General features: G+C 33.8%; 1 protein-coding gene across 7 annotated transcripts in view; it reads left to right on the top strand.

Moving 5' to 3' along the window:
* Positions 1-13,614, top strand: part of IDE (insulin degrading enzyme) — a 98,395-nt gene that overhangs the window by 66,977 nt on the left and 17,804 nt on the right. For 6 of the 7 annotated variants that reach the window (XR_007951153.1, XM_051981650.1, XM_051981653.1 and 3 more), the window contains 6 exons: positions 453-535; positions 4,016-4,160; positions 7,225-7,335; positions 7,641-7,761; positions 9,894-9,985; positions 11,909-12,020. Coding sequence is in view for 6 of the 7 variants with exons in the window: in XM_051981650.1 (XP_051837610.1) it covers positions 453-535; positions 4,016-4,160; positions 7,225-7,335; positions 7,641-7,761; positions 9,894-9,985; positions 11,909-12,020 (664 nt within the window). In the remaining variant the exon portion in view is untranslated. Of the gene's footprint in view, positions 1-452; positions 536-4,015; positions 4,161-4,644; positions 4,790-7,224; positions 7,336-7,640; positions 7,762-9,893; positions 9,986-11,908; positions 12,021-13,614 lie in introns of all 7 variants that reach the window. The other variant, XM_051981651.1, reaches the window with a different exon arrangement.

The raw sequence follows: 13,614 nt of genomic DNA, 5'->3' as shown, positions 1-13,614 counted from the left end.
TTCCCTTAAACATAAAAGCAATTGAGCTAATCATGCCAGAAACCTTAGGGTTTTGTAGTCCTTTGGAATTAAGTATAGAACCAGTACAAGGGTCTCATATACTTACTCTTTCCCCCCTCTCAGTCTCTTCCTATCACTGTTATTCATTCCTCAAAGAGATGGGATTGGGGGTGGGGGAAAGTAAGATATCTATTGATTAATCCTGTCTAGCACAGGATTTAGTCCATGGTATAGGTTGGGATTATTAGTTTCAGTGGCAAACAATAAACAGTCTGTTCCCTCCAATCACTTAATAAACAGTAAGATTGAGAATGTTTGGGGTGGTTGAACTAAAGGTCTTTCTGGAGACCTCTCTGAATTACTGTCATCCTAGCTATATTGAAGAATAATGGAAAACTTTAACATAAATTACCAGCTTTATCCTAACAAAACTATATATTTCTTTGTCATAGGACACAGCCATGAGCAAACTCTGGTTTAAACAAGATGATAAATTTTTCTTGCCAAAAGCTTGTCTCAACTTTGAATTTTTCAGGTATGTAATCCAACAAATCCAGCAACTTCATTTCTTAAATTTTATAATTCTTTCAGGCTATAGTACTACGAACAAAAGGAGCTTGGTTTGAGAAGAGCAAGTTGATAGGATCTGTTTGACCTTCAAATAATAAAAAGAATACTATTGGATTGATCTCCCTTTTTAATAGATTCAGAACAAAAGATAATGAGATGAATTTTTAGCTGAAGCATATATATTAAAGTTTAGGACAGCCTTATAACTTTGAGGGGTAATGGAACATGGAGAAAGTTATGTAATTAAAAAAAAAAATAGATCACTCTTTTCAAGGAATATGGTATAAATACCCTTGCCTAAATCCAAGGGGAATGTGCTGAATAATTTCTAAAAGCTCCATTTTTTCCTGTAAAATTGCTTATTCTAGATGCCATTCTGGCTTATTCTCATTTAAATAAATAGAAGGAAAAAAGCATAGTTAAATTTATAAGTGCATTTCTCATTTTAAATTTTAATTAATGCAAATTGATTATTGGTCTAATAGGAAAGATACTTTTATCACCGGCTTCTTTTACAATAATTTGTTAAGAAATTTAATTACAAATTTCAGAATTATAGAATTTTTCAAGTTATTCTTATTATCAGGATGGGTTTAAATATCACTTTGGTCATTAGCTCTTTGCATATAGTATTTGGAAATGGTTTTTCATAATTGAGAGAGAGAGATGTGGGTGTGGATATGAATATGGGTGTGTGTACTCACATTTTGGAGTGGGAAGCAAAAGAAATCTCTAAAATATAGCATTTCACTGAAGATTGAATCAAGATTATAGAAGTGCAAAGACTGTTTCATAGCACAATGTTAATTTAATTCTTGCATCATTCATTGACTTTTGTATCAGATTTTGAAGATGATCAAGATTGCTATGAAACTTAATTTTGTATTTTAATTTTATAGTTCATTTTAACATTTTCAAACAAAATTAAAATCTGATAAAATTATTTCATTGAATAACTGTAACTATACACATTAGACTGTTCTGTTAGGTCCATTGGGAAATTGTTTCTTTTGTATTTTGATAATTGTCCAGCAACGGAGACACACCCATATCAGCCTTAGAATAAATCAATGATTAATTTAGCAAAGATTATCAAAAGAAAAGGCAGAAGAAAGGGACACTAAATATTCATATGCTTCTGTCTGGAAGAAGCTTTCTCAGTTTAAAAAAACAAATATATGCCAAATTTTAGAACATCATCTTTTCCTGATCTTCATTCAATAAAGAATTATTTATTAGGAGCAAATCTCCATTGAAGAGAAGTGGTAAAGGGAATTTATAAACTTTATAGTGAGAATAGAATCTTATGTTTTCTAAAGGATGATTTTGTTGCTCACATTTCTACATGTCTTTTAAAGCCTCCTAAGAGATTTATATCACTTTTAATTAATTTTATAATCATTTTTGATAAGATATTTCTTTCCATTTTTTCTTTTGATTTATGAAGGTATTATTACATTGAAAACATATTTTATCTTGCATGCTTTGTTGACATTGGTCACTGAGCTATATATCTTTCTCAGGTGAGATTGGACTAGCAGCAAGGATTTGGTGTCCATACCACAGTAGCCCAGGTTCCCTTTGAGGTCTGGAGACTGAAGTAGCTATGATATAATACAGAAAGAGCCCTGGATCTGAATTCAAGATCCAGCTCTGTAATTCTTGAATTGACCTTTGAGTGCATCATTAAAATTGTAAAAGTACTTTAGAGATATGCAGTTTATTTTATACCATCATTAAATAGTTATGGTAGCTTGACTTTGTCAGTAGATCCCTTTTAAAAAAATAGTTTGGCTTTTTTCCCACCCCACCCCCACTTCTACCCCCAAGCAAGAGAAAGAAAGAGGAATGTAGGGGAAACGTATGTTTGTGGGGGGTAGGAGATGTGCATGTACAAGAAGTGAGGGAGGAGAGGGAAGGAGCACCTGAAGTGGTGTGTTATTTAAACACCTACTTATCTAATATTGCTATTATTAGCACAGTTATAATCTGGTAGGCTTTGGCAACCATGGCTGGTTGGATCAGAACTTGTTGGTTTTCATGCCAGGCTTCTAGTTCTCTGCCCTGTGCATTGTGGGTAATACTTTCTAGCTGGTTGCTGTTCATGGGGGATAGGCTGGGGCTCAGCTGAAGCTCTACCCTGTTTGTGACCTTGCAAAAACCATTTTACATTGAGTCCCACTTTCCACCTTTGTGAAAGCAAATGGCCCTTGGCTTTGTTATGTATGTGGTTCTAGAATCATATTTTAAGGACTTGAACTCTTCTCCTTTTACACATTGATAATTTCCTAAGATGTTTTCCCCCTTATGTATTGTTTACTTACTAATATTGTAGACAGAACCACGCGTTGCAAATTATCCAACATGGAAAATAGTTGGATAGCTTATTTATGTTGGTATGGGGAGAAAATGGAAGTAACATATTTAAAGTTCTCAACTCTTTCATTCAAGCTCATTTCCTCCTGGACTTAGAAAAACAGAAGATTCCTTTCTCTCCACTGAAGTTCATTTTAATAGAAATCATTTTATTACTTCAATAGCCATATGATTTCCAACTTTATGATCCTTCTCAGGGGGAAGGAGCATGGGAAAAGGAGAATTTTTCAGTGATGTCTTTTTTGCAGTCAATCCCATTGCCATCCATTGCACTTGTTAATGTGTTTTTCCTATATGGAATTTCAAGGGGATAATTCAGTTTATTATTTTTATCAGTGAGTAGGGTGAAGCTTTAATTGACATGTTTATCACAGTTTTGAACAACAGAGTGCTGAAAATTCTATCTAATAAATTTAATCATAGTTGAAAATCCAAGAAGACATAAATTGTTTTAGGTTGGAGCCAACTCTAAGGATAAATATTAAGCCCCCATAAAGGTATGTGTTGGGGGTACTGAACTGCGTCTCATAATATGTTCATAGGATGGACTTTTTAAGCATGTGTGAAAAATTGCCATATGGATTAAGAATATTGTCATATTCTTCTTGGTTCCAGAGAACAGAAGTGAAGATCCTTGGTAGAAGTGATAACAGCTTAGTAAAAGAAAAAACTTTTTCATTAGCCTTGCTTCTACAATAGAAAAGACCACCTGAGGGAATGATGAGTTCTCTACCACTGAGCCATCTTCAAGCTCAGGCCAGCAATATTATAGAGTGGCTCTGAGTGTTTCAAGAAAGGGCTTGACTCCAGTTTCTGTGAAATGTGTTCATATTCAGAACAATCGTTCTGAGTGATCCATTTGTCTTTTCTATTAATTACAAGCTGAGCAGTTTGGTATTTATTCTGATTTCAACCTCCCTGCACAAAAGGGCTTTCAAAGCAGTTTTATGGATAAGAGATCCTCCAGAAAGTGGATGGCCCAGATGTGGGTGAAAGTTCCATTTGAAAAGGCCAAACCAAAATAGGAAATTAATAAACCAGCTCTTTTACTTTGCACGTTTTCTTCCAGCCCATTTGCTTATGTGGATCCCTTGCACTGTAACATGGCCTATTTGTACCTTGAGCTCCTCAAAGACTCCCTCAACGAGTATGCATATGCAGCAGAGCTTGCTGGCTTGAGCTATGACCTCCAAAATACCATCTATGGGATGTATGTAAGTACCCAGACTCTAGAGCCTTCCACTCATCAACACTATCTTATATTGGTTGATGAAAGTATTTTTGATGGAGGATATGAGTTAAGTTTCTTTTTTAATCTTTGGCTAATTATGTTTTCTCATCTCTTAAATTTTTAAGTTTACTCTCATTCTAGGTCTTTAGGTCTACAGTCTTTCTTTTCCTATAAACCACTTTGTTTTTTCCCCCCACATCTTTAATCAAATCATGAGATTTTTATCTTCAAATACAGTTTTAGATCCTAATTTATGGTTAGCTTTGTCCCATTTGGTATCAGAAGTCAAAGTTTCTGACAACAGAAGGGAATGAAATTTTCCTATCAGCATGAAATAAAATATTATCTTCTTTTTCCTTGAAATCCAGACCATGAAGCTGCATATTCATACTCTTCGGTCATGTTTCTTCATTATCATGTCACTGCTTGAGGTATCAAAGCATTTCTTTTGTTTTTCTTTTTGTTAGTCGCTACATTTATGCTGATCCTCTCCATTGCAACATGACATACCTGTTTATCAGGTTATTGAAGGATGATTTAAAAGAGTATACATATGCAGCTCGCCTCTCAGGTTTGAACTATGGCATTGCATCAGGAATGAATGCAATACTTGTAAGTAAAAAAATGGGAGAGTAAAAAGACACAAAAAACAGCATAAAAGCCTTATGTTGAGCTTGGGAAAGCATTAATTTATGCATTTCTAAGTGAGATGGTTGATGTTTTTCTCCTTGCATCTTTTTTCATGAATGAGAAATGCAATTACATTTGAAGCATTAATGATCAATTCATTCAAGCTTCAGTGTGTATGTATACATGTGTGTGAGCACTTCACTTGCATTCTTCACCGTGTTTTAGATGTTTGACATACTGATTCATACTAAAAGCATGTTACTTTTCCCATCCTTATGGAAATGTTATCTTCTACAAAGGAAAAAAAATTTTTAAAGATTCAGAGTTTCTGTAATTTCTACTGGTTCATGGAAAGCCAGTATGCATGAATATATTATATATCAGCATTATTAATGTTTCTAGAAAGATCTGGAGCTTTCTTTTTACAATTTATTAATTCTAAACCAACTTTAGATGTTACTCAGTTTGGCATGCAGTTTACTTCTAAATTAATATTCCTATTGTAGCATATATTAATCTTCTATAAAATTTATTCTGGGAGCAGCCTGATATAAATAATCTGAAACATATAGCCTTTGGAATTCTCAGTTAAAAGGTTTCTTTATTGCATTAATTTTCTATTCCTTCACCAGTTGGTTTGGTTATATATTTTTATGTAATAAATAGATTTTTCTTATGATTGTTCATATTTTAAAGTTGAGAGGCAGCAGGTATAATGGAAAGAAATCCTCTTTTCCTTCTTTTCCCTTTCTCTCTAATAATACTAGGCACGCCTAACTCCTGGTCCAGTTCATTCTAGTCTTATTCAATCCTACTCCTGACCCAGGAGTCAAGGGATTTGGGTCACTGTCTGGTTCTGCCACTTAGTAACTATAACATCTTGGGCAAAATTTTTTGCTTTGCTTCTTGTAGGATCATAGACTTACAACTGGCAGGGATCTCAGACATCAGCTAGTCTAACTTCCTGATTTTATAGATGAGCAAACAAGCCTAGATGGGGTGGCTAAGCTCACTAGGTCCCAAGTTCCTTTGTGGTAAGATAAAAGAGTTGGGCTAGGAATTTTTTCTAGCTCTTTATTTAATGCAAAAATTATAATTTTGAATGGCATATTAATACTGACTTTTCAAATTCTAGTAATAAGAGACTTTTAATATCAGTGCTTTTTTCATTTGGAAAGAAATCATTTTGCTTCTACTTGATAATCTTAAAGATAAAGCTAGATTATCTATTGTTTTCCTTAGAAGCATTCTGTGAGGAAAAAACTTGAGTTAATGGGTCTTGCATGTACTTGTTCAGTTAGGAAGTGTAAGAGCTAACATTGGACCAAAGTGTCCTAACTGCCACCTCCTTCACTCTATCCTGCTTCTTGGATGTCTAAAGTCCTAGTATAGACTTGAGTCACCCCCATTTCGTATGACATATGGCCCTAGAAATGTGTGTCTATGAGGGAAATGCCAGAGCATTTCTTACCTCTGCTGGGGAGCATCAGAAGCCCAAGTACCTGGCCCTATGATCTTGGCTGGGTGACCTCATTCCTTTAAGGCCCACCTTAATCTTTGAAAGAGGGGAGATTTGAGTACTTGTACTGCCTATAGAAATCAAAAAGCCAGTTAGTTTACTTTAGAAATATGATTCAGTTTTGGAAAGGTAGGATGGCTAATGGAAAGATCACTAGATTTGGAATCCTCAGCTCTCAGATAGAAACTCCACCCTCCTACTTTTGTTACACATAGAACCTCAGACAAGTCTCTTTCCTTGGTGCTTCAGATTTCTGCATCTATTAAATTATGTGGTTGAGCTAAATGATGTGATCTTTCTGAGGGTTAAAAGTGGTCTTTTTATATTTGGTTATCAGTTCTAACCACCAAATGAGAGAGCAAGGGCCTGGTTAAAAAAATGAGAGATATCAGGGACAGAATAGTAGCAGACAGCAGAAGCTGTGTTTTTTAGGAGTCTATTTGTGTTTTGTTTGTCACTTGAAAAAAACTTGTGTTAAGTGGAATAATATGATAAAGCAGGGCAGACATTCCCTAGATTGTATCCTCAGTAAGATGCCTAAAGCTTTCTCTTCTTCAAAAAGTGTTTTTAAAGTTAAATCCTAAAAATATTCTTAGCTTTGAATCAAGAATTTAAATAACAAAATAGTGTGGTGCCTGTCGCCGAAATAATTTCTGATGGTTTCATATAATTATGCCCATAATATATTAATTATGTTTGGGCAACATTTGTTGGAACAGTCATAATAAATAAAGATGTTAGTTGTTATTTTTATAATGAGGTAAGTGAATCTTTTTTGCTCTGCATTTTCTTTTTTGTTCATATAACATTTTTCTGAATGTTAAAATGGCTGAACTTTATACAAATAGAAATCTTACTTTAATACTTGAGTTTATAACAACCTGAACTCTTTCTATAGCTCTCTGTAAAAGGATACAATGACAAGCAGCCTATTTTGCTAAAGAAGATTATTGAGAAAATGGCCACTTTTGAGATTGATGAAAAAAGATTTGAAATTATCAAGGAAGCGGTAAGTTCTCTGTGTTTTCCATTCTTAAGTCAAAGGTGATCAAATTATGGGCACTTGAAAGGAGTAACTGCAGTGCTATCTGATTGATCCAAGAAAGTAGTGGTCTGGAGGATGGAAGGTCTTTCTTGGTACTACTTAAATGCCAGAAAAGTTTTTACTTTCATACAACTGGATAGAGCATCCCTTAAACCTTGGAAAGGCACAAACAGAGCCATGATATGTTATGCATTATGAGAAAATAACTTACAAAGAAAAAAATATTCTAATGGCTAATTGGTTTGGTACATGCCTTATCCTTCACACAGTATATGCGATCTCTTAACAACTTTCGAGCGGAACAACCTCACCAGCATGCTATGTATTATCTCCGACTGTTAATGACTGAAGTGGCCTGGACCAAAGATGAACTAAAAGAAGCTCTAGATGGTGAGAACTCCCTTAGCCACTTTAATCTTAATATTTGGGTTTTTTGTCTGGTGTCACCTCAAAAATACATCAGTGAGCTGTGATTTCATTGGTGTAAACTGCCAGTGTTGAGCATAACACCCTAGTGACTCACAGGTCTGCTGGCTTGTAGCCTTCCTGCTAGTTGATATGTCTTTCTGAACTTAGCTGGTCCTTGGTTGGTTGATGTATTGGTTGATGTATTGTCCATCACTAGGTCCATATTTAAAGCCTTTTCAGCTTGGTAGGATTTAACAGAGGTCAGTACTGTGTCCAGCCTCCTAGAAACCTAGATCATAATGGCATATCACAGTAGGGCATCAATGGAGTTTACCTAGCATTATTTGGGTTTATCACAGTGGCTTTTAAAACATTTTGGAACTCTTACAGCATCACTAAAATAAGCAAGCTTAGATAGTTGAAATTTAATGATCTAAACACAAAATAGTCACAATTTACAAAAGCTGAAGAATTAGGGTTTGCAACTTTTCAAGATTCTGGCCTTTATTGCTGTTCTTTTGAGCCTAATCAGTTAAGTGATTAAATTCAAGGATGTTAGCAAACATGGGTAGAATCTGAAAATATGTGTCTTATAGTGTGGGTTTCCTTTCCTTTACCAGGTTTTCCTTTTCTACCAGTCATTTTTCCTGTGTCAATTAAATAGGTACACAACAAATAAAAGGAAAGGAAATATTTTTGAATTTTGAATTTTTTTCAATAACAAAAGCTCCTTATACATATTTATTAGAGGAGGGTAGTATGCTTTTGATGTGAAGATTATTTCATATTAGCAACAAAATATTTAAAACTATTATATTTATAAATTATATGAAGCATTTACATTTATGCAAAAATTGTGAAAATAATTTAATAAAATAAATGACTTCAGGATAGTTAATATTATTTTTACAGATTGAAACAACACATATTTATTATCTTAGTTTACTAAATAATGTTTTTAATTTCCAACACTATGTGAGTGATTCTAATCATTTTGTGAGGTGAATGAACAGTTCACCATAATAGGAAACTAAAGCCATTTCTAAAGTGATTTAAGCCTGGGTCAAATGACAAGTGAGTTTTGAAGTACAGCAGCCTTATAAGAATAACTAATATAATAGGCATGAAAAAATTCCTTCCAAAAATATATTTTTATGAAGGTGGATTCAGTTTTCCTTCCCTTCTTCTTCAAGAAATGACCCTTCTGTTCATTTAGTTAAACCAGCATTTATTTAAATTTATTTAACATTTTATCTATAGTATTTCAGAGAATGTGCTAGATGCAGGGGAAGAACCTAACTTTTAGAAGAATCTACCATAGTGCCTACCTTCTAAGAGTTTTTAATCTGGTGGAACGAGGTTTGATTCATATGAATATAATTATGTGGAATAATACATGACTGGGACAGTAGAGAGGATAAAACTGTCAAAATTGCAGTAAAGACCTCAGGTTTAAAGGTTGCTGCCAGCTTGACAAGACTGAAAAGGCATTTATTGGGGGATAAGAGTGGATGGGTTAGTATTTGCAATTAGTTTTAATGGATGAGAAGCTGTTTAGTGGTAAAGATAAAGACATACAGCATCTTTTTGAGCAAAGTCTTAGGGAGGGGAAGCCCTAGGATATGTCCAGATTATAGTTAGTTGTCCAGTTTGTTTGAGGCAGAGTTAACACAGTTCCTCATCCCAACCACTTATTTCCACTTGAAATTTTATATTGCTCATACTCAGATAGCATGTAAACAGATCAAGGATCAGAAATTCATATTGGCCTGAATTTTGTTTACATCTGTATAGTTCTAAACTGTAGCCCCTTCAAGCCAAAACTGCCCTCTTTCCACCTGTTCTATCGTGGAAGTTTTCTTTTTATTCCATTTAATGGGAAAATTTACCTTCATTGTCAACATTACATCCGTTTTTCCCTATCACCATCACTATGCTGCTAGAAATTGTTTTTAGTAGAGTTTGGATTACAATGGGGAGGGAAAATTGATTTCGTTTAAATAGTGACACATTCAAAAGTGGGTGGTAGGTATGTTTCTCAAGCTATTTTTGGCTCTTGTATATTTTAATATTTAATTTCATGTTATTGAATTAATGGTATCTTAACATTATAGATGTTACTCTCCCTCGCCTTAAGGCCTTTATACCTCAACTCTTGTCACGGTTACATATCGAAGCTCTTCTTCATGGAAATATAGCAAAACAGGTTTGTGCCATTTTTATTATGTGTTTAGGTTTTCATAGTTCTTTGTGCAGCAATTCTGGCTATATTTTCACTCTTACCTAATTTAAAAAGTATATTGAAAGGGTTTATGCATACTTATGTTCAACTTTGGGTTTGAATTTATGGCATATGAGGTATCTTTCAATAATGGGATTCTGTAATTCTATAATATGGTCACATTGTTCTGCTGACCTTAGTTTGCTTTAGGGAGTTAATCAAAAGAATGGGTAGAACAGAATAAGCTTGCTTAACCAAGGTCCTATTTCTTTGATGTCCAGAACATTTTTAATATAAAAGACTTTTTCTCTGAGAAATTTAGACTAACTAAATTCTTGCTCCTTGTCCAGCATTGTAAACTAACTGGCACCTACCTAGAATCAAATGATTATTACCACTTCTTGATCTATTCAGTCAATTTGATGCTTCCTCCTTCTCCAGAGTCATAATTTTACTGTTAATAACAACAGCAATAGCTGCTATTTATAGGACACATTAAATTTTGGACAGCATTTTTCCTACTTATCTAATTTGATGCTCACAACACTGTTGAGATGTAGGTATTACAGATATTACTCTAATTATTTTACAGATGAAGAAACTTAGGCTCAGAGAAGTTAAGGATTAGCCCACAGTCATTCATTCAGCTGTAATATCAATCTTTGAATTTTCAGGGCTTTTAGACTTCAATTTAACTTAGGATTGCTAGAGAATCAGACAACTATTTAACATTCTAGATGAGTAGATTCAATTCCTTTTGATTTCCAAACTTTTATTACATATTGCTGTTTTCATCTACTATTTTTACTGGTTTCATCTTTAAAGGTTAGATTGAGTTGTGTTTTTTCCACTGAGATTTAAGTTGAAACTGTCATTCTAAAATAAGATTAAAACATTTCTATTTTTATCTTCAACATTTATTAATTAAAAATATTTATGGATCACTTATTACGTATAAGCCATTATTTTATTTTGTTTTCCAACTTAGATCCTAATGATGGATTGCTCAAATCAAATTATTGCCATATCTGTCACAATCAGCAATGATGGTACTCTCTCCTCTTTCTCACTAAGTCTTGTAGGTTAATCATCTCTTCTCCTTTATGTGCTTATAGTTTCTACTCTGATCCTCTTTTCCCAGCTGTATACATGCCTCTTGTGGAACATCTCTGATTGCCAGATACCATAGCAACACACCAGAGAAATGAGTAAATTCTGGGGCAATCTGACATTGCTTAAATAAGTAGAGATAAAAGAAATGTTTTATTGTCACTGTATATTTGAAACATTTTATATCAGTCATACACTTATTTTTGAATACCTATCACTTCCCTATATTTTTAACTTATAACATCTGATTGCATCCTACCTCATAAGAAAGATAATTAAGCCAAAGAAATTATGACATGTGTGACCACATGTGACAACTCATTCAGCCTTACTCACTTTTCATCCAACATTGTCCTACTAGATGGAAAGAATTCACATTAGTTCATAGTGATTTTTAGACAATTTGAAGGCCTCTTGAAATGGGTATCCAACTGCTCTGACCCTGTAAGCTGTGAAATCTTTGTTTCTTCAGTAATTTAAAACTTGGCTTTCCCCTTATTCTTACAATTGCAAATGGGGGAATAGCAAAGTCTTGATTTTTAATGATATATACCTCAATTGAAACTTCATTTTATTGATGAATTTAATTTTTGGATAGTTGTATAAATAAAAATGCATTTATGTAGGACCAGAAATAAACTTTTATGAATGTTTCAATTATGGAAATTGGCTTATTTTTCTATAGAAAAGAAATATATACATCGTAGAAATATGCACAAATTGACTCTGATTACTTCTTAAAAGACATTATATCTGTATATTTGTGTAAAATATAATAATGGATATCTTTCTTTTTAGGCTGCATTAGGAGTTATGCAAATGGTTGAAGACACACTCATTGAACATGCTCATACTAAACCTCTCCTTCCAAGTCAGCTTGTACGATACCGAGAAGTTCAACTCCCCGACAGTAGGTGCCGTTTTATAAATGAGGAAATAATTTGCACTTGTATGACATTTGATGTGGATGTTGATAGATGTTCCCTCTGCTAATTTAGATGTGAAGTCTTTGCACATGCTGGGTGCTTAATTATTTTCTTAACTAAGTGGAATTTGGATTTGTGTTGGGTCAAGAGTATAGCATTCTAGCATGGATAAGCAATTTTAAAGGGAAGAAACTGAAGACAAGACTTCAGTTGACATCTGGAGCTATTGTTCCAGGGATATTCAGGAGAGAGCAGAATATGAATAGTATAGAGAAGAGTCAGGGAATAAAGTTAAAAGCCAGTGAAGCATGTAGTAACTCTTGTTTACAAATATTGGCACTGTATATATAAAGATGAGCTGCCAAAAGAGTCTTTGGCAGAAAAAATTTGAACAAAAATAACTCATGACCAATGATAAAATATGTACTCTTGTTTTATGCTCTTTATAAGAAAGTGAACCTCCATAAATACCAGTATTTTATATATTGGAATTTGCTACATTTTTTCATTTTTTTGGTGAAAATTCTTTCACCAAAATTATTAAGTATCTTTCTTAGCACAATGATATAGTGGAAGCTAATTCTAGAACCAGTAGCATAGTTTTTTTGTATGTATTCTCAAAGGACCAAAAATAGCATGGAAAAAAGCTGTCGTTTAGATTAGAAAGTTTGAGAATTCTCTGTATGATTATGGAATTATTTTCTCTAAAAATTAATACTTTAGAGATAGTTACTTATTTTAACTGTAAGTGGTTTCAGAAATTTTTTGGCTTTGATATCACCAGTTAGCTTAACTATTCTTGCTAAACCTTTAGCTTTTTTCTAGCCATTATGACAAGTGACTTGATGTGGTAGACAGCTGAGGACTTGGGGCAGGGTGGGAAAGGCTTTAAGTCCTAGCTCTCAGACTGACTATCTGGTGGTGGTGAAGTCATTTTACTTCTTTGGACTTTAGATCCTTCATTGTTTAAATGAGGGACTAGTCTAGGTTATTTCTAAGGTCTTTTCCATTTCTAAAAATGTTTTATTCTGTCAATGAAAGCATTTTAAAGAAACTTTTTGGATTTGTGGAAGTTACTTTCACATGTTGATATTTCATCCTTAACATATCTTTATTTTTTTAATTATTATTTTTATTTTTTTGCTGAAGCACTTGGAATTAAATGACTTCCCAGGATCATACAACTAGGAAGTGTTAAGTGTCTGAGACTAAATTTGAACTCAGATCCTCCTGACTTCAGGGCTGGTGCTCTGCATCCACTATGCCACCTAGCTGACCCTATCCTTAACCTATCTTGACCAAAAATTGAATTGCTGTTCATGTCAGCAATTGATGGGGATTGAGGGTAGAACAACTAAGTGTCAATGCTTTGTGCTTCTGTTTATCCTTCTGCTACTAAGGTAATATTCTTCCTTGATTGGAGATGAACTTATGGAGATATTAGACTCTTGGATTTACCACATTAGACTTTTAAAAATGTAAACATAAAAATGGTCCCAAATTAGGTCAAAGTTTTTATGTTAAAGATGAGCCTAGGAATGGAAGACTAAAAAGTAGTATTGTGTATTTACTTTTGTT

This window comes from Antechinus flavipes, chromosome 2 (assembly GCF_016432865.1).
Source record: "Antechinus flavipes isolate AdamAnt ecotype Samford, QLD, Australia chromosome 2, AdamAnt_v2, whole genome shotgun sequence".
Lineage (NCBI taxonomy): Eukaryota > Metazoa > Chordata > Mammalia > Dasyuromorphia > Dasyuridae > Antechinus > Antechinus flavipes.
Note: the sequence above shows the minus strand (reverse complement) of the source record. Positions and strands in the feature narration are given on the sequence as shown.